Below are 25,303 nucleotides of genomic sequence, written 5' to 3' on the forward strand. Positions count from 1 at the left end.
ATAACTGTGCGGCAAAGGGGAGGCCAGAGAACTGGGAGAAAATATTAATCTGTTTTCCCCTTTAAACCAAAATCCTCTCTCATGCCCAGGGAGGTAGGGAGTGCCAGGAAAGTAACCACAAAAATGGCTTTGTGGGTCCCATGCTTATTGTGTATCTATGATTCTGTGTCACATGTTCTCTGTGTACAAGTAAAAAGGTGCATTTTTAATAACATCATCAGCCTGCAAAATTGATGGGAGAGTCAAGCTGGGTTCTTTTCTTCTCATGCCCCATCCCAGCATCAGCAATATAGGTTTTGCAGGCTAAACTCTTGGTTACGGAGCCCCTCACAAGCTAACAGCTGTCACTGCACCAGCCCGACCCTCCCCCCAAAAGCGACTCCCTCCAGCTGTGCCACCTCTTCCCTTGGGAGCCGGCTACCGACTCACCTGCAGGCCTAGGCCCACCCGCTAAGGCGGCAAGTGCAGGTGCCAGCCCGCAGCCCCAGGCCCCATCGCCCCCCCGGCGCTCACCCGGCCTCCCGCATGACGTTGCCGTCGCCGCAGTCGCAGGCGCCCCCTGCCTGGCTCCGGAACATGTTGTAGTCGTGCCCGGCGTGCTCGCCCTGGTGGAAGCACTCGGCGCACAGGCTCATGCAGGGCGAGATGCCGCACGTCCGGCAGCGATAGGCCACGAAGTTGGCCGTCCACACCAGGCCGCAGAGCGTGGCCGGGTCGTAGGCCCGCACCGCCTGCACGAAGCCCTCCCAGGGCTCCCCGCCGGACAGCAGGCAGCGGCACCACTCCAGCGCCTCGGCCACCGCCTCCCCGCCGCCCGGGGCCGGGGCCGGAGCCAGCGCCCGCTCCAGCAACGCCTGCAGCTCCGCCGCGGCCCCGCTCTCCCCGCCGCCGCTCAGGGCCGCCTTCAGCCGCGCCGCCGTGGCCCGCTTCTCCCGGCCGCTCGCAGCGGCCCCCGCCATGGTGAGCACTAGGAACCCGGGACGCTGGAGCCGCTACGGCTGCGCCGGGCTCCCGGCTCTGAGGCTTCCAACCCCCGCCCTCGCTCCCCTCCTCGCTGCGCCTCTCTCGCGATAGCCTGGGAGCCGGCACCGTGCCCGCCGCAAGACGCCCGCTGCCCCCGCCCCGCGTCTCCCTCCTCCTGACATTGTCCCTCCTCTTCCTCCCGGGCGCTGTCTGGGGCAGCCGCCGCCACCCGCCTTCCTCGGGCGCCTCTCACGCACACCCCGCCCTGATGAGCACGTCCTAGGCAGATGCTACCCACGGAGGTAACTTCCCAGAAACTTTTAAAGAGGGACCTTGTCGTGTCCTGTAGCCCCATCCTCGTGTTTGGCCTGGTATTTGCAGCGCCTCTCATCTGAGATTCTCAGCGCAAAGTAAGGTGAACCCTGCTTTCAGTGATACTGTGAGCGAGGCGCCCAAGTCAGAAGCTTGTTTAGGGAGGTGCCTTCTGCAGGTTTCACTGTAATCGTTTGTTTAAGAAAAAATAATGGATACAAGTTTTGACCAAAATGATCATAATATTACCTCCTCTTTGTGATCCTAGCCCATCCAAACTTAAATATATACTGGTCGCTTGCGATCGTTGGATCAATTGCATTGTGCCATTGTCTTTATGGAGAAACACAGTATTTCTAGAAAGGTTATACAAACCTATACTAATAGAAATGTTTTAATTATTTTTAATTTTCAAGTAAAAAAACATTTTGTTTGGATTTAAACATTGCACTGGTGTGATTGCTGAATGGGGCCTTTAAAATGCAAGTTCATCCCTAGGGATGAATCTGTATACAATAAACTGGTGGGATCTGGGCCCTGCCTGCGAAGCAGAAAGAAGAAAATGACTAGAAACAAAAGTAAACTGGCTAACCTATTTTCATTGTCCACACTGAATGAAATGTTAATAGTGAACAAAAAGTGAACAATAAAGCCACAAACCTGCAAACACTTGTGCATGGGTTTACTCACATGAGTAATCCCATTAAAATGATAAAGGCTGGATTTATGCCTCTACTTGTTTATGTGAGATTGCTAGCATTTTTAGGCTCTTAAAAATAAAATAAATAAATAATAAAGAAACACTGTTACTATTACGTCAATGAAACCACAAATCATATTTAAGGAGCCATAGGTGCCAATCCTGCAATTTACAATACAGAGCAGAGTACTGCTGTATCCATGTGGGGCTCTGGACTGTAAACTGCAGGAACAGGATTGTACATTTTTACAAATTAAAGGGGGAAATCCTTGGGATTATAATATTTTTAAATTTACAACTATTGGCTATAATACTTTTGAAGTAATACTAGCTCTAATTAAGTTTACCATTGAGCGATGACAAATTTAAAAAAAAAGTTGCCTTAACAAAAAAAACCTACATTTTATTTGCCCTGCCAAATAAACAAAACAAATAAACAAAATCTAGCAAGGTGGATACTCCCTCTACTGGTTTTGCACCATCATTCCTAGGGCTGTCCACTTCTCTGCTTGCAGTGTTGTAGCTGTGTTGGTCCCAGGATATTAGAGGTGGTGGGTGAGGTAATATCTTTTATTGGACCATCTTCTGTCAGTGAAAGAGACAAGCTTTCAAGCTACACATGGCACTTCTTCAGGTCTGGGTAAGGAACTGAGAGTGTCACAGAGCTGAAAAAGATACTAGAAGATATTACTTGTTTCTCTAACTTTCCTGCTGGCATACTTCATCAATAAAGTAAACTACGGGATCTTATATTTTGATATATTAGGAACATAAAACCCAAGGAATAATGTGTAATCAGCATGATATTTTTTTCCCAGAATTTTAGGAAGGAATTGCAAATAAGTGTAAAAACATGTAAAGCAAATCTATTAAAAGATGACAGTCGTTCTAATAGACAAAGGAGCTGCCAATGTTTTGGTCACTAAAATCTGGTGCTAAGCAACGGCTATGATATGAAATAAAGAGATGGTTGCTAGGGAAAGGGTGACCTGAGAGGAATTCAAATCTACCTAATAGCTCTTGAGTAACTGCTTTGAAATACTGGAACTAGAATTTTGTTGCAGACATTTATTGGTCACTAAACTGTTGGACAAAGAGAAAGCTGTACCTGCAAGTGTTTTGCAAAACATTGACCATTTGCACTTTACTGGAAGAATAATGAAAAAAGTAGTATCTTCATGTATTTAACTCCTACAAATAAGCATTTGCAAGAATATGTACTCAATTACAGGTACATTCTCTTCCTTTTTGTGTGTATATCCTTAAAGAGTGGTTATCATGTATCCTTCACAAAGCCCAATTTCAATTCAGCTAAGAGAGGACAAACCAGCAAAGGAGTAGAGTGTTCCTCTCCATCTGCCAACACAGGGTGATCTCTTCCATTTCTTTCTGCTGTGTCTAGAAGGAGCAAAGCAGGGAAAATAAGGTGTGAAGTAATATTTGTGTTGGTGATAGAGACAAGCTATGGTGCTTACAGAGAGTGCTCCTCTTCAGGTCTGGGAAATGTACTCAGAGTGTCAGCTAAATACAGGTGGAACAGAGCGGTTAGCACAGGGATTCTCAAACTAGGGGTTGATCCCTCAGACATCAGGAAGTTATTATGTGGGGCTTGTCAGCCTCCACTCCAAACTTTGCTTCCAGCATATATTTAGTGTTGTACTCAGGATTTCTTGAGAACTGCTGGGTTTGAGTAAGTACTTAATGCATATTTCAAGGAACCATTCAAAGGCTCCAAAGTTTGTCTCTGGAGCCAACAGAAGTTGGTCCAATAAAAGATATTATCTCACTCATCTTGTCTCTCGAATATCCTAGGACTAGGGTGACCAGATGTCCTGATTTTATAGGGACAGTCTTGATATTTGGGGCTTTTTCTTATGTAGATGTCTATTACCAGGGCCGGCTTTAGGACTTGCGGGGCCTGATTCGAAAGAGCTGCTGCCGAAATGCCGCCGAAGACAGCGGCAGCGATTGAGATAGTGGCAGCAATTTGGCAGCAGCTCAATCGGTTGCCACTGTTTCTGGTGGCACTCCGTCGGAGGGTCCTTCCTTGGCAGCAGTTGTCTTCTGGGGCCTGACCTTGTGGGGCCCTCTTAGGTGCAGGGCCCGATGCACAGGAATCAGGGGATTCAGCCTAAAGCCAGGCCTGTCTATTACTCCTCACCTCAGTCCCGATTTTTCACACTTGCTGTCTGGTCACCCTACCTGGGACACAAACAAGGCGATGACGACAACACTGAAAGCAGGAAAGGAAAGGTGCCGTGGACAGGGTACAATGCTGCCAGTACCTGAGTGGACTGAACGGGAACTGACAGTGTTCATCTGTTTCTTATGTGCATGGGTTAAACTGCTGCTCTGTGTGGAGAGAGATGGAGATGCAGTGAACGAGGTGCTTGGGGTGGTGGGGTCTGTGGCAGTTGCTTGGCGGTCTCTGAGCCTGGGTTCCATGTGGAGCGGCTGGGAATGGGCATTGTGCAAAGACGCAGGAGGCAGCCCCACGACAGGAGCGCCCTGCCCTGCCTGCATGCTTTGCAGTGAAGGAAATCAGCAGCCTAGCTCACAACAGCCCTCTGCCTCATTGTGAGTCTCCGCTGGCTACAGGAAGGGGAGCGGCCTTTGTTTGTGCGTGGTGATGGTTTTGTGGCAGTGATCCCAGTGGGTAGGCGATGGTAATCCACTTCAGTGGCTAGGGAACCTCCTGATATGTGTGTGTGTGGATAGAGAGTTCAGTAATGGTAGCCCTAGAAGGTAGGTGACTCACTAGGGCCCCAGAAGGGGAGAGGGGAGGATTCATTTTTCTGGCTCCTCAGACAGGTGAGGAAGCAAAAACCTGCTTCAGATCAAGACCAATTTAAAAAAAAATTAACCTCTATTATTATAGTTAATATTTATATATAACTTTATTTAATCCAAGTCACTTACTAGCATTAACTAATTAATCCTCACAACACTCAATTTTGGTTCTAGGATAAATTGCTAAGTGATAGAAAAGGGAGTCAACTTGCAGATACATAATATTTACATGACTTCCAGCTAGATTTGCAGACATAGCATAAGCTATGGGGCCTATGCAGTAAGGCACTGAACATCAGCAGCTGCTATTGAAGTTAATACTTGAGTGTGTTCACTGGCCAAACAGGAATGTAGGGGGGTTGTTTTTGGTTTTTGCCAACTATATTATCTAAATTACACTTGGTATGCTATATACATAAAAGGCAAGTCTGAGAAACAGGATGTGTTTTTTTTTAATGCATGTTTATTTTTAATTAGTTTTTAAAAGTTTTTGTATTATGTATAACTAAGAACAATTTTAATAGTGCAAACCTATGCCTGGTTATAAATTAATTTTTTTTTTAGTTGAGAAAACAAACATGAAACTTAAGGAACTAGAAAGCCGTCTTCAGCAAGTTGATGATTTTGAGAATCCAAAATTACTTCTTGAACAGTATCCAACAAGACCACACATTGCAGGTAGAGATTAAACATAAAATTGTTGTAGATTCTCACTTTTCTGTTGCCAACACTGTATCAATACTGAAACTGTAAAAAACAAAAACAACAATCTGCTTAATGTTTTTTTGTTTCTAGATGTTTGTTGTGTGTGTTCTGAAAGAATAATAAGTTCATTAGAGGCTTTTGCATTATTGCCAGAGATTGCTTAAAGAGAAACTAATGCATGTGTTTTAGTAAATCTCTCTAATATCTCTAACAATGAAATCTAATGAATGGATTTTAAAGTTAAGGATGTAGTTTGCAGAAAACTTTAATTTGTACTGATAAGAACTGTTTGTTTGTGTCGGGTATTAAGAACACAAAAACACGGCTCTTAATATTGATGTTTCAATTTGAGTAATTATAAAATACCATTTCCCCTGTAGGACCATCACAAACAAAATTTCCTTGTGCACCTTTCATAATTACAATGAATACACCACTGTACGTATGAGACCAACATGCAAGACCAATGAGTTGGATTCTCTTACTGTTCAATTTTTGTTTCCATATGTAAACTAGGATGTGCATTTTACTGAGATCACTAGGTTTGTCTATAGCGTGGTTCCTGTATAATCTACCAAAGCCTGTGTGTCCTTGCTTAATTTTGAAAGCTGCCTCAAAGCTTTGTGAGGGACAAAAGAAAATACACTGACTTGTCAACTGCCTATTTGTTCTTATCCTATAATCTCTTATTTTTCAGCATGTATGCTTTATACAATTCACAACACTTTTGATGATATTGAAAACAAGGTGGTTGCAGATCTAGGATGTGGTTGTGGTGTACTCAGCATCGGAAGTGTAATGTTAGGAGCAGGGTAAGTGTTTAACATTCAAGTTCTCTTTGTTTCTTTCCCAATATAGAACTAAAGGAGATAAGATTAAGAACAAGACCACTTTAGGTAACTAAAAATGAGTGCATGACCACACATTTTAGTAGATCTAGCCTCTGTATGAGCATGCAAATAATGACAATGGAGCACTTGCTCTATATTTAAAATTATTAGAAACGTCTTGATAATTTAGAAAAAAAATTCTCCAAACTGTTCATATCCTGTTCAAAAATTCTTGAAAAAATAAAAAGCTTCACTACATTGTTGTGCTTTAGGCACACCTCTCAGAACTTTATAGCAGGAACAAACTTGACTGTGTTTAGAAATGTGCATTCTGAAAAGAAAATGTACCACATCTTTTAAAAGGAAAAATACTGCGGTTTGTCAATGACTGTCTTCCATTTTCCAGGTTGTGTGTGGGGTTTGATGTAGATGCAGATGCCCTGGAAATATTTAGTAGAAATGCAGAAGAGTTTGACCTTACAAATATTGACATGATTCAGTGTGATGTATGTTCTTTACCTACCAGAACATCAAAAACGTTTGACACAGTAATTATGAATCCTCCTTTTGGGACCAAGCATAATAAAGGTTGGTAATTCTAAAAAGCAATTAAAATATTCCTACTTTTCAGCAAATGGTGTTAATTTGGCATTTAATAACTAGTTGAATAGTTCTTTTGTATATTGCTATTACAATTAAACTTATCTACACCTATGCTAGACACCACAATTGAGGTGTATATTTCCATATTTTTCCTTTCAGTGCCATAATGTACTCAACACTGCTTTTCAGAATGTACAGGCTAGCAAGCATAACTGCAATTATTAGGGTTAAAAAAAATGAGGACACCTAAGCATGAAATTAAAGACGTTAAGACTTTAAATGCAGACAAATAAGACTTTAATAGCAGCTTGGGTCCTCTTCTTACAGGAATGGATATGACTTTTCTGAAGGTAGCTTTGCAAATGGCACAAACAGCTGTATATTCCCTACACAAAACTTCAACACGAAAAGTAAGTCCTTGACTTCAGCAGGTTATGCATTAAGAAGGTGGAAGTGGCACTCTAATCTTCCATTACTTTTGTAAGATCAAATATGGATTCAGTAGCCAAGATGAATACCTGTGTCTTGGATGTTTGAAAACTAAGATACTTAATTTATAATGCTTAACACTTGAGTGGGTATTGTGACAAAGTTCCTCCTCTACCTTGGTGGGTCATGCACTTATTGGCAAATTTGGTTGCCTCACAGATTCACCTTGTGAGTCAGGAAACAGCCCAGAGACCTTCCCCTCTGGTAGAAGCCACAGTCCAGCTCAGTTCCTCCTATGTTTGATCAGGAGTTGGGAGGTTTGGGGGGAACCTGGGCCCACCCTGTACTCTGGGTTCCAGCCCAGGGCCCTGTGGACTGCAGCTGTCTAGCGTGCCTCCTGGTACAGCTGTGCAACAGCTACAACTCCCTGAGCTATTTCCCCATGGCCTCCTCCCAACACCTTTGTCTCCACCACCCGACCTTCCTCCTGATGTCTGATAACACTTGTACTTCTCAGTCCTCCAGCAGTATCCCTACTCACTCTCAGCTTCTTGCACACCTCTTGCTCCCAGTTCTGTGCACACACTTCCTCTCCTCTGGCTCCCTTTGGCCTGACTGGAGTGAGCCTGGAGCAACCCCTGCTCCGGTCACTCAGGAAACAGAAAACTGCTTATCCAGTGGCCAGTATATTTTCCTTCTACTACCTTGCTGTTCCCAAACTGGCCTGGGTCTATCAGAGTATATATGTACACACCTTAAAAAAGAAAAAAAGACTCCAGTTGGAGTTCTGTCTTTGGAGCCTTAATGAGTATGAGAATGACAAGGTACAACACTAGTCTTGATGCAGGAGACTGCAGATTTCAGATTAATACTTCAACTCAAAACTCACATGCACTTAAAGTATAAAATATCTTACTATTTTAATGGGGTTTCCTCAAAATGCCATAAACTAATTGGAACTAAGTTCATGGACTATTTTCTTGTGTTCAGCATATTCAAAAGAAAGCAGATGAATGGAAAGTGAAGATGGAAGTTATAGCAGGTACTATCTTGTACATACGTGTTTTTTAAAAAAATGCACTGTTAGTGGGTAATAGCCTCCAGGACCAGCTACTACTCAGATTATCATGAGGATCTAGTTTAAAAATATGATGCATTGGAATGAAAAACTGGTAGATTGTTTTACTTCCCCCTAAACTACAAGGAGCAAGTGATAAAGAGGTCTAAACTAATTAAATAGGAAGTTTTGTAGGTTCTTCTGCCCCCAGGACAAACACCTCTAACAATGACAGATGTCCCAGTTGATCAGAAAGCAAAGCAAATATTCTGGATATAGTCAGGAAAAACTCATCTCAAAGCATTGTCAACAAGTTTTACCTTTACCTGCTCCTGCATTCCCTTAGTCCTCAATTTGAGCTGTCAGTTTTTCTGATCTCCAAATTTTGGTGGCTATTTCAAGACTCGTGTGCTACTTTAATGGCATAGGAGTGAAAAATATAGGGGAAAAAAAAAAGACAATGCAATATTTATACAGCAGTAGAAGGCAGAGTTCCTTCATTGTCACACTTGTTTTGTGATAGTTATCTAGTATCGATTTCCTTTTAGAAACAAACTTGCTAATATGAAAATCATAGAATCATGCCTGTTTTGGTATTAATGTGCATTCACTAATCTAGCCAGAGCTCAAGAACAGGCACATGGAGACTGAATAAATGTAAAGCCAAATAGTTTGTCAAGTTGCTGGCAACAAAAAAGTGATCAAGGAATATAATACAGTTTGTCTAACACCATTGAGCAACTAAGATTTTAGTATGACAGGTGTTCTCTCTTCACAGAACTTAGATATGACTTACCAGCATCATACAAGTTTCATAAGAAGTCATCTGTAAGTATTTTCCTTATCCCATATTAAATTATGAAATTGTATCTGAAATTTAGAGGTAATTGGCTAATAGTTTAAAACTCAAGTCTGAATTCAGTTTAACTTGCATTGCAGTGGTGCCTAATCGTGTGCTGGACACTCTACAAAGGGGTTAGAGCTGCACTTGTGACTCAATTTAGTATTTTTACCAAACTCACTTGCACATTTGGTTTCAGGATTGGTGTCATGTGCTTTGAAAATGGTGGAGTAGGAACATTCCAGAAAAGTTAAGTTGTCTCTAACCCTCTTCTAGATGGGGTGACGGCACTGTAGTTAGTACGTCTAGCATAAAGAATTCTATTGTAGGATTATGTTTGTATTGCATAGCATTTAGGCTCAGCTCTTGCCTATAGCTTACCACACTAAGACCCTGAATTAATCTAATTAAGACTTAGCAAGTGGGTACAAGAGGCTATCAGATCTTGTTTCCATGTATCAAATAAATTTAGTATCTAAGCTCTACTTGCTCCCACCTACAGTTGACTGGGGTGAACTCTTGCCCCCACTGAATGCAACAGCAGAATTCCATTTGACTTCAGATGGGACCGAGATTTTACTCTTAAAGGAAGGGTCATGGCTTTGGACTAGTGTGAGGATGTACCATGCATAAGGGCGGCATGGACAGAAGCAATCAAGAGCTGGTGGGAGCAGGCAGTTAAGTGATGGCAGAGTAGGAGACAACAGAAGCAGCAACAGGTGATGTAAGATATGAGGAAGTGGTTGAGTTATGATTAAGGACCAAAACTTTGTATTTCACATAATGGAAGCAGTATGTGTTTTGGGTTTGTTGGGGGTTTTTTTGAAGAAGGAGAGGAGATGACCACCTGGTTAGAACAAGCTGCATTTAGAGCCGATCCAGGGGAGCAAGGGAGATGCCAAGAAGGTTAAAGGGGAAGTGTCAGTAGTCACACAGAGAGGAGGACCTGGGTAAGAGTCTGATCAGAAAGACCAGCAGTTACCTGGAAATAAGCCACAAGGCTTAGATGAGAGAGTAGGTGTAACATGATCGCAGAGTCAGAGACCAAAAATTGTAGCATCAATGGCACTTTTGACGTCTGTATGTACCACTCGGAGTTGCATTTGGCTAGATATCTTTTCCACAGTGAAGGACTATAAGAGTTTTATCCCACTGAGGCTATCCTTAGTCAAACTATTTCCTGATTAGCATATTTATAGACCAAGTAGTGTGCATATCTGATCTTTGAGAAGGTTCTGTCCACTAACATTAATAAGTTTGATGCTAGCATTCAACGGTCCATGATGTTTAAATATGGAATTTTATTGGTGTTTTTCATACAACTTCAAAATTACAGTCAGATTCAGGGATTGACCCTCCCTTTATACATTTGCCAGAAATACTGAGAGGATCTGACAGTATAAGCAAAACTATAAATATAAAAAAAAAATCCAAGTTGGCATGTTAAGGTAAGCATGCGTCTGGGGAAAAAAAAACCTTCACAAAATAAAAGAAGCTTTCTTCTCATTACAGGTGGATATTGAAGTGGATTTAATAAGGTTTTCCTCTGAAAAACTTCTAAACTGAGGATTGGCTTAAAATCTATTTAAAATGGATTAATAAAAACTCAGTGCTTTTTTAAACACTGTTACTGATCTCCAGCTCCGTTTTCTGTTTTCAGCTGTTTTGATGCAGGTTCTTCTCTTTCAGTCTCTTCTAGTGGTCTTTTCTTGGGACTTGCTGGCCCTGTAAGAGTTAATATAAGCAGACACTTATGGGACTAGTGGAAGTTTGATATTACTTTCAAGGCTAGTCGTAGCCATGTCATAACATTTCTTCCCAGATCTGGACCTTAGTGTCCAAAATATGGGTGTTAGCATGAAAACCTCCAAGCTTAGTTACCAGCTTGGACCTGGTAATTGCTGCCACCAGCCAGGAATTATACAGTGCCTAGCTCACTGTGGTCTCCCCAAAACCTTCCCTGGGGGACCCCAAGATTCAGATTCCTTGAGTCTCACAACAAAAGGGGAATAAACCATTTCCCTTCCCCCTCCTCTCCTCCAGATGTTCCCTCCCTGGGTTCCTGGAGAGATATACAGAAGCAAGCTCCATGAATCTAAACAAAGGGATTCTGCCCTCCCTGTTTCCAGTCCTGGAAACACAAGTACCGAGAGAGCTAATCTCTCTTCCTCCTTACCCAGAGGGTATGCAAAGTCAGGCTTAGTAAATCTAACACAGAGATTTTCCCCCTGACTTCTTCCTCCCACCAATTCCCTGGTGAGCTGCAGACTCAATTCCCTGGAGTCCCCGCTAAAGAAAAACTCCAACAGGTCTTAAAGAAAACTTTATATAAAAAGAATGAAAAAGGACATAAAATATAGTCTCTGTATTAAGGTGACAATATACAGGGACAATTGCTTAAAGGAAAAAAAATGAACAAACAGCCTTATCCAAAAAGAATACAATTTAACACATTCCAGCAACTACACACATGTAAATACAAAAAACAATATAAACCTATTGTCTTACTATCCTTGTACTTACAACTTGGAAACAGAAGATTAGAAAGCCTGGAGATAGAAAAATCACTCTCAGAGCCGAGAGGGTCACCGAACCAAGACAAAGAACTCAGAACTCACACCCAAAACTTCCCTCCACCCAGATTTGAAAAAGTCTTGTTTCCTGATTGGTTCTCTGGTCAGGTGTTTCAGGTTACTGGTGTTACCCCTTTACAGGTAAAAGAACATTAACCCTTAGCTATCTGTTTATGACAATCCAGTTCAAGACATACAATCTTTCAGGCTGCTACATATGAACAGGTTGCCTTGAAATTAGTACTTCACATACTGCCTATGGAACAATTCCAAGTGATCCACAGCTACTATGTAACAATGATGAATCACCTATTCATGACTTGTTTCCCAAGGCTTTGGGCCACATAGCAGGAGGGAATTAACTAAACAGGAGCACCAGAATTTTTCCAGACTGAAAAACAATAGTATTGGTCATTGAGACAGACAAGGTAGATGAGGTAATATCTTTTACTGGATCAACAGACGTTGGATATTACCTCATCCACCTCATCTCTCTAGTATCTTGGGACCAGCACAGCTACCACAACACTTCAAACAATGGAAGGTACCATATTTTTCCTTTAGTCAAGCACCAAATCTCAACAGGAAGGGAAGACAGCCCACAGTATGGAAGAGTTAAGAACCACTGCTCTAGGCTATAGCTAACAGACGAAGGTTTTCTTCTACCATACTGAGGTAAGGGCATTCATTTACTTGGAGAAATATGAATGATTAATTTACTGTAACAGCTGCGTAGAGCTAAGGAAATGTAGGACTAATGACAGTATCTCTTCAGTGAAAACTACTTTGTAGTTCCCTATAAATGCTCAACTCTGCAGAGGAATAGGTCAGTTTCTGTACCAGTTCAGTCCTTCATTTGACAGACCTCCACAAAGGCATCAGTTAACCCCTGCGAACGTGACTAAATTTGAATGATCAGGAAAACTGGCCTAGGAGGGAACAAAAACTTTAATAGCATATGATAAACCAACTTGACCAGTTTCTAGAAAATACAAGAAGCAACTACACCTCTACTCCGATATAACACAAATTCTAATATAATGCAGTAAAGCAGTGCTCCAGGAGTTGGCTGGAGGGGCTGCACACTCCAGCGGATCAAAGCAAGTTCGATATAACACAGTTTCACCTATAACAGTAAGACTTTTTGGCTCCTGAGGACAGCGTTATATCAGAGTAGAGGTGTATTTGTTCAGTCTTATCTCTATATGCACACAGACAGTGCTTCAAAAGAGTTGCTTCCAAGCAACACATGAACTACTCCATCTCAGGCACAAAATAGCTTACCTGTTTTAATGTTCTCTTCACCTTCTTCATCCTCACTCTCAAATTTTGTTTTCTTGCCCTGGAACTGTACTTTCCCTTTGTTCTGCGCGCCCTGGGGTACTTTGCCACCTCTTCCTTTACCTTTAAATTTGCGACCTGTCAAGACGTACAAGATGCATTCAGTGCGTTGTATGATTTTAGATTAGTAAATGACTAATGCATGGTTCTTAAGATCTTAACTATCTGACAAGTTCACTTTAATATAATAGAACTTCCATGAAAGTTATCCAAGTAGTATTCAGATTAGTCAGGGAAAAATTCACCTTTTGCTTTCCATTTGTTTAATGATTCTTGCTGACCCTCCATGATTTTTTTCAATGCTTCTTTCTCTGCATCTCCTTCCAGCACTTCCCATATCACATCTTTGTTGCGCAACTGTAAGTTCCCATTATTTGCTTCTTTGGCTTTATCCAGTGCTTCTTTTGCATTATCCTTAAATAGGATAATCCCCTAAAGACAGAAACAAGCACCCTTTGCATTATAGAGTCTTGCCAGTGCAAAAGCATTAATATGACTGCAGCTGGAGTGTCAGGTACCCCCAGGTCTCCTGACAGACTCAGATGCTGCAGTTTGCAAACTCATTTAGAATAAATTTCTAGCCCAGATGGTTTTGAAGATAACCTACATATTAATGGGTTTAGTGCGCATCATTTTCAGACTTGTATTAACAGACCCACAGTTAATGTCAATTTAACATTTGAGCCTAAAAATACCAGGCCCCAGATTTTAAAAGCCCTCAGATAACTGCACGTGCACATCATATGGACAGTGACATGCATAGCTATGCGCATAGACAGTTGAATAAGGCAGGCCACCGTTTGCTCTGCATAATTCTCTACTCTCCTAGCAATCAGTGATGTTGCATTTAACAACTGGTTTGTTTAATTGAGAACTTTAGTCTAGCCTTGATGTTTTATGCAAACTCCCATAGCTATCCATATGCACTCCTCTGTGGCTCTAGGTTAGCATGCCCTCATTTCAGCCGAAGTTTAAGTTATCTCCTCCTGCGGAGTGTCACATTAATGCTTCTACTACCTTTTACTCAGACCGCTTTCTAATAGCAGTTACTCTGGAAAGCTGAAGAAATAAACTAATTGATCTCTTCAGCACTATCATATTCTACATTCCGTAAGTCCCCAATGGAAGGTGTAGTATACCCAGAAGGTGTAGTATACCATTGCTAAGTTAACCATAGGGCACTTAAGCAGCATTCAGACAAAATTTCACATAAGACAAAAGAAACATCTCAGCTGAGAGCCTTCTGACCTCCTTTGCCCCTCTGACAAAGTCTATCCATTTAATTTCTCCATGGTCAGAGAAAACTGCATGAAGATCTTCTCTGCAAGTCTGATCTTCTAGGTCACCAGAGAATTTCAGCAAGCATCCGGTCTTTTCATCCAGTGATTTCTAAATACAAGAGAATTAAAAAAATTAAAAAAATAAGGCAGCTAGAATTTGAGATTTGCACTGAAGTGCAGAGTTTCAGGGAGCTGTATTAAGGAGATAGTATTAAAGAGATTGCAGCAACTGATAAGAGATCAAGTTGTATTGCCGGTAGGCCAGATATCATTACTTATACACCAAAGTACCTCCGAGCACAAAAATGGTTTCTAGAAGGCTTGCATGGCATTGTCAGTCTGGAAAAGGCTGAAAAAAGCAATGTCAGTTTTGTAACCCCCTTTTCCTGACTCTCCCTAGGATATTCACAACCCTTGACACCCACATGCCACCAGCCCTCTGGGCTGCAACCCCAGTTTGTAAACCTATGCACTTAGATGGTCAGTACCACTAGGAGTGCTCATCTCTGCCATTCTCCTCCTCACCGCCAATCTTCTTTCTTCATATATGGGACATTACCCAGGCATATTTCCCAGCTATTCAGTGCTAATTGTGGAATCATGTACAGTGACATTTGTTCTACACAGTAGAAAGCAAATTAACATCTTGTAATAAATTGACAAAATTAGGCCTTCAGAAAAAAATATTATGTGCTTCTGGGTGGAAGGTCAGATTTGATTATGGAGGCAAAGTGGTACTCCAAGCTGAGTGTTCACATTTTGGGTAATATTTGGCACCCTCCTATACCTGTTAGAACACAGGGTTAATATAAAAACACAGAAGTTGAGTTAGTACTTATCAGGTATATGGAAACATACAGTATCAAAACAGACTTGACAATTACCAAAGCAGAGTAATTGTAACCTCATTTATTTTACCTTTCCAGACCATTCAAGAGGTACATACCATTTCAGCATCTTCTGCTTGCTTCTGTTTTTCTTCTTTCTCCCTGTAAGAGTTCAGATCACAGTTGGTTAGAATATAAACTAACTAAATAGGGCAAGGTGCTTCGTTTATCAAAGAGCCTAGCTTACTGTTTTGCCTTTGCTTTAGCCTCTACTTTGTTTTGTTTCCTCTCTTCATTCTTCTTTGCAAAGTACTCCTCCCTTCAAAAGGAGGTATAAATTAAGTTAATGCAGCCTATAAGAAAAGCCTTTATTTTATTAAAAGAGAAGATGGTAGTAGCCAAATAAACTTCTAGCCCTAGAACATCTTTATAATTAGAGATTGTTCCAAAGGAACAGCAAAGCCTGCACAAATCAAGCAATATTGGAGACCTGTATGACAATGCAGGCATCTGTTCAAACATAAGTGAAGTTGACTTACTTGAAAAGCACAATCAGCTCTGTGTCTCTGTACTTTTGGTTTGGTATCTCTGTGAACTTCTTAGCAGATTCAACACTATCAAATACTGCAAAAATTGATCCCTATTGAATAATTGGGGAATATTAAGAATTAAATAGATTAATGGAATGTTCTCTAGTAGCCTGTTTCATAGCTAGCAAAGCATCGGTTATTGTGATATACAATTACCTTGAATGTTTTACTCAATGTTCTCCTCATTTGAATGTTTTCTACTGAGCCTTTACCTTCTAGCCATTCTTTGATATCATCAAGCGTTGCATCTGTTGGAAAGCCTTTCTACAAAGTAATATTGAACTTCCAGTTAATTACATTAAACAGAACCTATGACATTACCATTACAAACTGGCATAGTGACTAAAAAGTACAAATCAGTTACTTAGAACTTATGTCACACTTTGTTTTATATTAAAATAAAACTAAGCAAGAGAATCAGAATTTCATTTGGGTTAAAGCTGTTTAAGTAATAAACTGAAAGTAATGCAGTAGAGTATGAAAGCTTACAATATATACAGATCTGTTTTTAATTGCGTTTTTATACTGATCATTCACTTCAGGGAGGGGTTTGTTTGGAGATCTTCTGATTTTAGTTTTGTCTTCACTTATTTCCATAAGTCCAGCTTTAGATTTTCTCAGTGATTCTACTATAACATTGAAGTCTTTTGAGAGACTGCTTAACCTATGAAGAAAGAACACAGTATATCAAACAGAGCCACATACTCCATTCCCCAGCATTACTCAGTTATGATTTGAGTTGTACATACAGACTGAGGACATGTGGCCTCTAATTCAGACAATATGGTTATCTGGAAGGCACCCAGCCACAAAAGGTTACTTGCACTTTGTTTTACCTGTTGAATTTGATCATTATTTCTAAAGGCACCCAGCCATCATCCAGTTTGACCTGCTCCTTTAGGAACTTGTCTCTTGGTAGATTGTGATCTCCAAAATAGTACTGCAAAAATAAAGAGACATATTTGTCCTAGACTGTTGAAACATAAGAGAATTTGATGGAGACTTGATGCAGTAATGAACTAGCCAATGGAAGTTTTGCATGCCCCTTTACACCAATACCATAGGAGTTATCTGCATAACTGAGTTAAAGGTATCTAACTTCAGAATTTCTACATTCTCCATTTAACTGGAATTACTCCAAATCTAACTACAGGTAGCTCACCATCTAAAGAGTGATCTTGTCTAGTGGAACAGTAGTAAAGAGTTGCAGACACAAAGCGTATGGCCTTGGCTGAGCAAATACATGGACTTTTGTTCCTATATCATTTAGGCATCAACCTGATCAAATTAGCTTGATTACTAGTCAAAATTGGTATTCTAATGGCTTTACATTTTAGTTTAAAAAAAATGAAAAGTAGCATTTGTCCTAGTACGATACCATCTGTACTACACTTGTATCTCATTCAGGAAGCTTCTAACTAGCTTTTATTTTGGAGGTTCTATTTTGCCAGTTTTACTACCATTCCCATTGGACCCAGTTCAACAATGCACAGAATGTTCTGGTCCTTCACTACTTTGAATTAGCCAGCAGAGCTGTTTGTAAGGACAGTCTCTTGCTACGAGTCATAATCCAAATGTCAAACAAACATTTTATGCTCCAAGAGTCAACATGGAAATATTTCATTTATCACTCTATACCAGCATCAGTTACCTTGTGCATATATTAAATCAAATCAATCAAGTTATACTTCTATGTGAATTTAACCTACTATTGTTACATTAACATGGTTGATTTTTCATTTTAATTATGACAGTTCTCCCTCCACCCCAGCATTTACTCAGAATTTCACAGCGCTTCCAGTATTACTAATACACAGGTGGATTAAGAAGGCACTACAAGGACACTTCTACTAATCTATTATGTCTACTACTTTCAAACTTAGTTTTTAGACCTTTATATCTTGTGATGAAGAAATATATAGTTGATGCCTTATGTCCAAGTCTTCTTCAGTCAGTAATTCAAATGTATTTTTTCCAGTAATAGAGGATTACAGGATAATATAGGACAGTCGTTCTCAACCAAGGGTACATGTATCCCTGGGGTACGCAGAGGTCTTCCAAGAGGTACATCAACTCATCTAGATATTTGCCTAGTTTTACATCAGGCTACAGAAAAAGCACTAAAATCGGTACAAACTAAAATTTCATACAATGACTTGTTTATACTGCTCTATATATTATACACTGAAATGCAAGTCCAATATTTATTTATTTTATACTTATATGGTAAAATAAAGTAAGCAATTTTTCAATAGTAGTTTGCTGTGACACTTTTGTATTTTTACATCTGGTTTTGTAAGCAAGTAGTTTTCAAGTGAGGTAAAAGTTGGGGATACACAAGACAAATCATACTCCTGGAAGGGGTACCAGTAGTCTGGAAAGGTTGAGAGCCACTGGTATAGGATATCATCACAGCAGCTAAAAATCAAGACATTGAAGAACTTAAATGCAGTAAGTAGGAAGCTGCCATCTTCACAACCTTGCTCAGATTGTAACATATTAAATACCTCTCTCTATTTGCATGCATAGGGAATGACTCCCAAAGTTGCAATTAGAGAAGTTAATATTTTGGTTTGTTTAACAGTCCATAAACTTGCCAGTTTGTAAGGTGACTAGTATTTAGGTTGTTAGTAAATGCACAGAATGAACACTGTCACAGAACCATGGACAAGCATTTCTAGAACTGGTTTAGAAGACTGAAGTTTAAATACTAGGTTAAGCATTTTTGTTTAGAATACCTAGCCAGGTTAACAATTTATCTAATAAGAGAAAGTGATTTAGCATCCAGTGTTAAAATAAACATACCTCAATTTGCTGACAGATTTTGTTTTCCAGGTTAGACATATTTTCACCCTCTCCATTTTCAGCCATTTTGGCTACCTGTATTCACAAACCAGAATTTGGTTATTACTTAGTATTGTTGCATTACCATAAACTTTGTAAGTCTAGAAATTCGTTACATGAAATCCCTAATTTTGGGCAACAGCCAAATCATATACAATAAAATTGACAAATTCTTTATACATTTAAGACATCCAGTCAACTTAGAACTGGAACTCAGAACCCTAGTTAGGAGCTAATCAGAATGCAAGATAAATAAAATGTATACAAGACAGTATCAAATCAACATGCAGCATTATCCACTGTAAAAAAGGCAAAGCAATTTCACTTCTTTCCAACTGTGATTTAGAGAAACAAGGTGGGTGAGATAATACCTTCAAGTTTGAAGAAGAGCTATGTGTCGCTCAAAAGCTTGTGTCTCTCACCAAAAGAAATTAGTCCAATAAAATATAATACCTCACCCATCTTGTCTCTCTAATATCCTGGGACCGACAGAGCTACAACTATACTCCATACAACAGCGATTTAGGCATTTAGCCATCTAGTGCTTAGCAAACTTCATCTTGGGAAATCTGATGCCAAAATGTTGACACAAATTTTAATAAAATCCAGTCTCACCTAGGAGCTTGTGGCCTCAAGAAAAACTGGTGGTGGTCACATGTGGCTGCATTTGAGAAACGGTGGGTTAGACTACCTCTTAAGGAGTATGATGAAGTTATTTACAATTCCTAACCCATCTTCATCTTCCAGTTTGAAAGAAGCTGGTCATTTACTACACTGAAGAGGGAAACAGAAGCATCAGAGCACCAAGAGTAGAAACCCAGCCTCTTCTGGTGCTCCCTATAGAAAGAGGTCTGTTCTCCCCTATGAGGGCTTGTCTTTATACTTTGAGCAAACAATGCAATAACTTAAGTGTTGCCCCTAACCCAACTTGCATCCACACAAACTTCTAGCTCAAGTTAAGTGGTGCTTTAAACTCCAGCTGGCTGGCTGATCAGGGTTATGGGTTGAAAGCTCAAGCTGCTGGCACTGGAGCTAGTAATGCAGTGAGAATGCAACTAAACACTACACCTAAACAAATACTTTTCCTCAGTTTTTAATAATGGTAATGAGATCTGGGCCAGTGGCAGGATGCTGAATGGGAACAAGGATATGGACATGAAAATTACCACATCCAAGGTGGAAGCCAAACTCAAACAGTTTAATGGGACCAAGTCAAGGGGCCCATATAATCTCCCATCCAAGAATATCAAATGAATTGGCACATGAAATTGTAAGCCCAATAGCAATGATTTTTAATGAATCCATAAATTTGGAGATCAAGCTTTATGACTGGAGACTTGCAAAATACAGTACCTATATTTAAGGAGAGAGGGGGGCAAGTGATCTGGGAAACTACAGGCCCATTAGTTTCACCTCAATTGGATGCGAGGTCTTGGAACAATTTTTGAGAGAGAGAGAGAGACAGACAGAAGTTAAGGACTGAAGTAAACAGTAATTGGGATAAAATACAGTACAGTTTTACAGAAGGTAGATATGCCAGACCAACCTGATCTCTTTTCTTGAGAAGATAACAGGAGAGTGCGTCTTCCTGGACACCAGTAAAGCATTTGATACAGTTCCACATGGAAAATTACTTATATTAATCCACATCTTCTTCAATTTGAGAATTGAAAGGTGGATAAAGAACTGATTAAAGGGGAAACTACAATGGGTCATGCTGATAGATGAATTGTCAGACTGGAGGGGGATTACTAGTGGAGTTCCTCAAGGATCAGTCTTGGGACCAAACTTATTGAACATTTTCATTAATAACCTTGGCACAAAAAGTGGGAGTGAGCTAATAAAATTTACAGATGATAGAAAGTTGAGATTTGTTGCCAATATGGAGAGAACTAAAATAGCCTAGATTTGGATGACCCTGAAACTGGAGTTATAGAAATGGGATGAAATTTAATAGTGCAAAGTCATGCACTTTGCGACTAAAACATTTTTAAAGTAAGCGGGGAATGTAATGGTTGAAAGCAACAGAAGAGAAGAAAATCTTGGTATATTGGTCATTACAGTACTATGAGTCACCAAACTGTGAAAAAGGCTAATGTAATCCTGGGATGCCTCAGGCAAGATATATGCAATAGAGATAGGAAGTGTTATTAGCATTATACAAAGCACTGGTGAGACTATCTAGAATAGTGTGTGCAATTCTGGTCTCCCGTGTTTAAAAAATGTGAATTCAAACTGGAACAGTTGAACAGGTGCAGAGAAGGGCTACTAGGCTGATCAGATGAATGGAGAACCTACCTTATGAGAGGAGTCTTAAGGAGCTCAGCTGGTTTATCTTAACTAAACAAAGGCTGAGGGAAGATATGATCACTCTCTATAAATAAATCAGAAATAAATACCAGGGAGGGAGAGGAGTTATTTAAGTTAAGGGCCAGCGCTGGCACAAGAACAAATGGATAGCAACTGTCCATCAACAAGTTTAGGCTTGACATTAGATGGTTTCTAACCATCAGAGGAGTGAAATTCAGAAACAACCTTTAAAGGGGAGTAAGCAGGGGCAAAAAACCTAACTCATTTTAAGACTGAGCTTGATAAATGTATGGAGGGGAAAATGATGAGATTACCTACAATAGCATATGACCTCTCTGAAACTGTTATTAGCAAATATCCCCACCAGCTGGATGGGATACTAGATAGGGAGGGCTCTGAGTTACTACAAAGAATTCTTTCCCAGGTGTCTGACTGGTTGGTCCCACCCACATGCTTAGGGTCAAACTAATCACCATATTTGGCATCCAGAAGGAATTTTCCCCCTAGGTCAGATTGCCAGGGGGGAGGGGGCACGTGCCTTCCTCTGCAATTTGGGCAACAGGCCACTTGCTGATTTAAACTAGAGTAAATGATGGTTTCTCTTTAGCCTGAAATCTCTAAACCAAGATTTAAGGACTTCAGTAACTCAGAAGTTATGACCTTACTTAGGAGCGGGCAGGTGAGATTCTGTGGCCTGCAACACACAGGAGGTCAGCCTAGATGAGCATGATGGTCCTTTCTGACCTTAAGTCTCTGAGAACGTGTAAGGGTAGCATACTAATGGGTGTGTTATTGGTGGGAAGACATCACGCAAAGAGGACAGAGTTAAGGTTATGTTGTGGAGATGACACAAGAAGAAGAAAGTTACATTATGCCTTTTCAGAATGTGAAGAATGGCTGAGGTAGCACTGGGTAATCTTACCCCAGTTATGTTACTCCTTAACATAGAGTTATTTAATTTCCATGGTTTTAAAAAAAAATAAATCCTCTGCCTACTACAGCTCAATTCTGCCCCTCTGCTGTCTCTAGCTCCTCGGCTATGATTTCTCTGGCCACAGAATGCACTGGCTGCATGCTACTTCTTTCACAGGAGTAACTAATACGATACTCCACTATGTTAGTTAAAACATGCTGATCTCAAAATTTGCAATTCCATTAGGGATCGCTGGAGACTAAACAGGCATAACCATGCCAGCATATACCTTTAGCACAGATGCATCTATATACCAAAGAAAAGGAAACATCACCTCCTGAATGATGGTTGATGCATCAACTGAAGCACTCTTCCATCGATATAGCAGTGTCTACACTGGGGGTTAGGTTGGCATAACTATGCCATGACCAATGCAGCTATGCTATTAATCCTTTTGTTTAGTTTCCTCCATATTCTTTCATTCAGTTGCACTTTTTAAAATCGAGTCTGTAGACCACCTCGTTGTATTAAGATGCTACTTTTACCACTATCAAAAATTAATTGATGTTCCTTGATTACCTTTTCAGTTTACACTTGAAAATGGTGCATGAACAATAAGTTCATATTAAATTCTGTATGACGCCTTAATGTGAAGACTTGATATGCACTTTTGGACACATTCTGATTAGAAACCAGAATGGGGCCTTTTATCTGGGCAAGCTGCCAATGGTTTTGTACTAAAACCATTCTGATGACAAGATTGAGTTTGCTATGTCAATAAAGGATTCAGGCAGATCAGAGGAGAAAATCCTATGGTCAGCCATGACAGCATAAAGCTACATGACAGCTGATTAGAGTTAGTAAGAGATGGTCTATACTTACATTTTACCAGGATAAGAGTGCCTTGTACCATGCAGTTTATTTCAGTTCCCAAACCAGTATAATTACTTTTATACCAGAATACCTGTGTCCACACTAAAAGTGGCCAGGGGCTGCTGCTGCTTTAAGATATACTGATATAGTTCAAGTAGTAAAGCTTCCTGGTTTAGACAAATCCTGATTTACATTATCCAAGATGTTAGAGACTGTTTGTTGTCCACTCATCCCTGCCTAGCAGGCTCACCTCTCACAGGCTGTAGTGTATATGATAGCTAATGTGACTGGTTACAGCCAATGCACTTAGGTCCCATCCACACTACTAATGAAGCTGTTGGCATGAAAGAGATTCAATTAATAGTTTCCCTCCCCAGAGTAGACTAGCCCACCCATATTGAAACACTATTACTAACCAGCCAGTAGCTAGACAGAGGCCTAATTTTACTCTGTAAAATTGAGGGTACGTCTACTCTACCCGCCGGATTGGCAGGCAGCGATTGACCCCCGAGCGCTCTCCCATCAATTCCTGTACTCCGCCGCTGAGAGAGGTGCAGGAAGAGTCGACGGTGGAACAACAGTCAACTCACCACAGTGAGTAGGTCTAAGTACATCAACTTCAGTTATGTTATTCACATAGCTGAAGTTGCTTAATTTAGATTGATTCCCACCCAACCAGTGTAGACCAGGCCTGAGTGAGCATACACCACAGTGTTAGCATTAACAGCTTTCTAAAATGGCTCAGGCTAATACATTTACTCCCAGAGCATACAGGACAAGAGATTGAGATCCAGTAGCATTATTACTCACAGAAAGATAACAGCCAGGGTGCCACATGAAATGCTAACGTGGTAATAAATGAAGAGTCAAAGTGAGCAACACCTGTGACACTTGTTTGCATTATAAGCACTGACAGAGGCATATTAACCTTAGTATTTAAATTATCTACACTACAAGGGCAATCATGTTCAAGTACCTGACCCAATGCTCCTTACAGCTTCCGAGGCTTGCTATGATCAGTACAGCTCCACTAGAGGTAATATGGCAGGAGCACTGCAGAAGTTAGCAGTAGTCATTGGGATGTCAGCCACTAGGTGGTTTAGACCTAAACCCGTCCTGACCAACGTTAAACAACATAGTTAAAGTTTTCTGCTGCTTCCCCAACACAGCTCTAGGCGCTAGGCTAACACGTGGGTCTCGAAGATGCGTCTCCCCGGAACCCAACAGCGCCCGGACAGCCCCTGGGACAGGCCGTCACGACCCCCGCACCAGTCCAGCGCTGCGCAGAGCTGACGCTCCCCTCCCACGCGGTATTTGCACAGCCCGGACTCTCAGCCCCGGCAGTGCCGTTTGGCCACACGCCGGTTTAGACACGGTTACGTCTCTAGCGCAGCCCAGGCCCGCCGCAGCTGCCGCCCGCGGTGCGAACGGCCACCAGCGGCCCAGGCCCCACTAGCCCGGGCTCGGGGCAGACGCCGGCGCAGAGAGCCGCACGGGGCGGGGATCGAAAGCTCAGAGCCCCGGGGACCCGCCAGACCGCGCGCAGCCGGCACCGGCGGAGGAGCAGCCCCAGCCACCTCCCCCGGGGTCTCCGCACGTGGGGCTGGTAGCGGCCCGGGCAGTCTCTGGACTACACACAGCACCGGGTGTGGCGAGCCCGAGCCGGCAGGGGGTAGCTCCGGGGCCCCAGCGCGCGACTCGGACACAAACCTGCCGTGGATCCGGGCGACGGCAGCACCGCACGCGCTTGACCGCTAGTGCCGCCGCTCCGCAGGCCCCGCCCTCCGCCTTTAAAAGCTGCGCTGAGAGCTTGACGCTAGTCTGGGCAATCCCAGCATCCCCCGCGAGTGTGCGGCTCCCAGGCCTCGCCCGCGTCACGTGGGGTCCGGGGGCGCGGCGCGGCGCGGGGCGGGGCGGGGCTGGAAGGGGAGGAGTCGCCTCTTCTGGGCGGGCCGCCGCCGAGCTGCTGCGGTAGAGTCAGCGAGGCTGATTGTAGGCGCCGGGGGGGGGTCTTCAATGCCGGGCTGCGATATAGCGACTGCCAGCTGGTCCCCCCGCTAGGGACGCTCCATCCGCCACACCAGGGATTTCCCCACCTTCCCTGAATTTCCCCAACACCTCCCCACACACGCCAGTTTTGTGAACTAGTTGCGTGCAGTGTTGCCAAATTAGTGATTGTTTGGAAATTTGAATTGAAATTGAAACATTAATACACACTTTAAAAGCATACACAGTTTATGATAAAATACATATATGTGAAAAAGTATAATGGACTTGAACAGTAGCCTAGCTTCCTTATACAGCTATTGTTTTTAATGACAATGGGTATTCTTTTTGGTGATGTTGGTGAATCCAATAATTTCAAATTATGATTTGTAAGCAAAGTCTAAATGAGCTCTCCCTGACAGCTAATGTAGTGATGGGCTGGGGGGAAAGGCTTCAGGACCAGATTGTATTTACATTCACACCCAACCTACCTAGGTATCCAGCAAACAGAGCTGTGTTGCCTAAGTGACAGATTT

The 25,303-nt window shown here is 41.7% G+C and overlaps 3 protein-coding genes across 14 annotated transcripts in view; 1 reads left to right on the top strand and 2 right to left on the bottom strand.

Moving 5' to 3' along the window:
- The window catches only part of UBR3 (ubiquitin protein ligase E3 component n-recognin 3), a 217,063-nt gene extending 216,143 nt beyond the window's left edge, over nucleotides 1-920 (bottom strand). For 3 of the 4 annotated variants that reach the window (XM_030580243.1, XM_030580245.1, XM_030580242.1), the window contains exon 1: nucleotides 514-726. In XM_030580243.1, coding sequence (XP_030436103.1) covers nucleotides 514-635 — 122 coding nt within the window. In that variant the 5' untranslated portion in view covers nucleotides 636-726. Of the gene's footprint in view, nucleotides 1-513 lie in introns of all 4 variants that reach the window. The other variant, XM_030580246.1, reaches the window with a different exon arrangement.
- On the top strand, nucleotides 892-10,856 carry METTL5 (methyltransferase like 5). Of its 7 annotated transcripts, XM_030580253.1 has the most exons (9): nucleotides 1,125-1,265; nucleotides 5,330-5,443; nucleotides 6,168-6,282; nucleotides 6,707-6,888; nucleotides 7,231-7,313; nucleotides 8,323-8,374; nucleotides 9,168-9,217; nucleotides 9,430-9,480; nucleotides 10,743-10,818. In XM_030580253.1, exons 2-8 carry the CDS (start codon nucleotides 5,344-5,346, stop codon nucleotides 9,448-9,450), a joined length of 603 nt encoding a protein of 200 aa, XP_030436113.1. In that variant the 5' UTR covers nucleotides 1,125-1,265; nucleotides 5,330-5,343; the 3' UTR covers nucleotides 9,451-9,480; nucleotides 10,743-10,818. The 7 variants fall into 7 exon arrangements, with proteins under 7 accessions (XP_030436111.1, XP_030436116.1, XP_030436114.1 ...); XM_030580251.1 differs by lacking the exons at nucleotides 1,125-1,265; nucleotides 9,430-9,480 and adding an exon at nucleotides 892-960 and having other exon boundaries at nucleotides 10,743-10,856; XM_030580256.1 differs by lacking the exon at nucleotides 9,430-9,480 and having other exon boundaries at nucleotides 1,119-1,265; nucleotides 6,827-6,888; nucleotides 10,743-10,856.
- SSB (small RNA binding exonuclease protection factor La) lies at nucleotides 10,512-24,622 on the bottom strand. 3 transcript variants are annotated; one of them, XM_030580249.1, is made up of 13 exons: nucleotides 24,492-24,622; nucleotides 23,758-23,834; nucleotides 18,647-18,721; nucleotides 16,678-16,781; nucleotides 16,331-16,505; nucleotides 15,998-16,105; nucleotides 15,791-15,891; nucleotides 15,499-15,570; nucleotides 15,371-15,413; nucleotides 14,393-14,533; nucleotides 13,390-13,576; nucleotides 13,088-13,222; nucleotides 10,512-10,955 (listed from the first exon to the last, which is right to left on the bottom strand). In XM_030580249.1, exons 3-13 carry the CDS (start codon nucleotides 18,710-18,712, stop codon nucleotides 10,858-10,860), a joined length of 1,230 nt encoding a protein of 409 aa, XP_030436109.1. In that variant the 5' UTR covers nucleotides 18,713-18,721; nucleotides 23,758-23,834; nucleotides 24,492-24,622; the 3' UTR covers nucleotides 10,512-10,857. The 3 variants fall into 3 exon arrangements, with proteins under 3 accessions (XP_030436109.1, XP_030436108.1, XP_030436107.1); XM_030580248.1 differs by having other exon boundaries at nucleotides 23,758-23,897; XM_030580247.1 differs by lacking the exon at nucleotides 23,758-23,834.
- Nucleotides 24,623-25,303: the final 681 nt, after the last annotated feature.

This window comes from Gopherus evgoodei, chromosome 11, assembly GCF_007399415.2.
Source record: "Gopherus evgoodei ecotype Sinaloan lineage chromosome 11, rGopEvg1_v1.p, whole genome shotgun sequence".
Classification (NCBI taxonomy): domain Eukaryota; kingdom Metazoa; phylum Chordata; order Testudines; family Testudinidae; genus Gopherus; species Gopherus evgoodei.

Excerpts from the sequence above, each read along its gene's own strand:
- METTL5 (XM_030580251.1), top strand. The coding sequence starts at position 5,344 with ATGAAACTTAAGGAACTAGAAAGCCGTCTTCAGCAAGTTGATGATTTT. Across the intron at positions 6,283-6,706 it reads AGTGTAATGTTAGGAGCAGG|GTTGTGTGTGGGGTTTGATG; the intron begins GTAAGTGTTTAA and ends TCCATTTTCCAG. Across the intron at positions 9,218-10,742 it reads AGTTTCATAAGAAGTCATCT|GTGGATATTGAAGTGGATTT; the intron begins GTAAGTATTTTC and ends TTCTCATTACAG.
- SSB (XM_030580247.1), bottom strand. The coding sequence starts at position 18,712 with ATGGCTGAAAATGGAGAGGGTGAAAATATGTCTAACCTGGAAAACAAA. Across the intron at positions 15,892-15,997 it reads CATTGAGTAAAACATTCAAG|GGATCAATTTTTGCAGTATT; the intron begins GTAATTGTATAT and ends ATTATTCAATAG. Across the intron at positions 13,223-13,389 it reads AAACAAATGGAAAGCAAAAG|GTCGCAAATTTAAAGGTAAA; the intron begins GTGAATTTTTCC and ends ACGTCTTGACAG.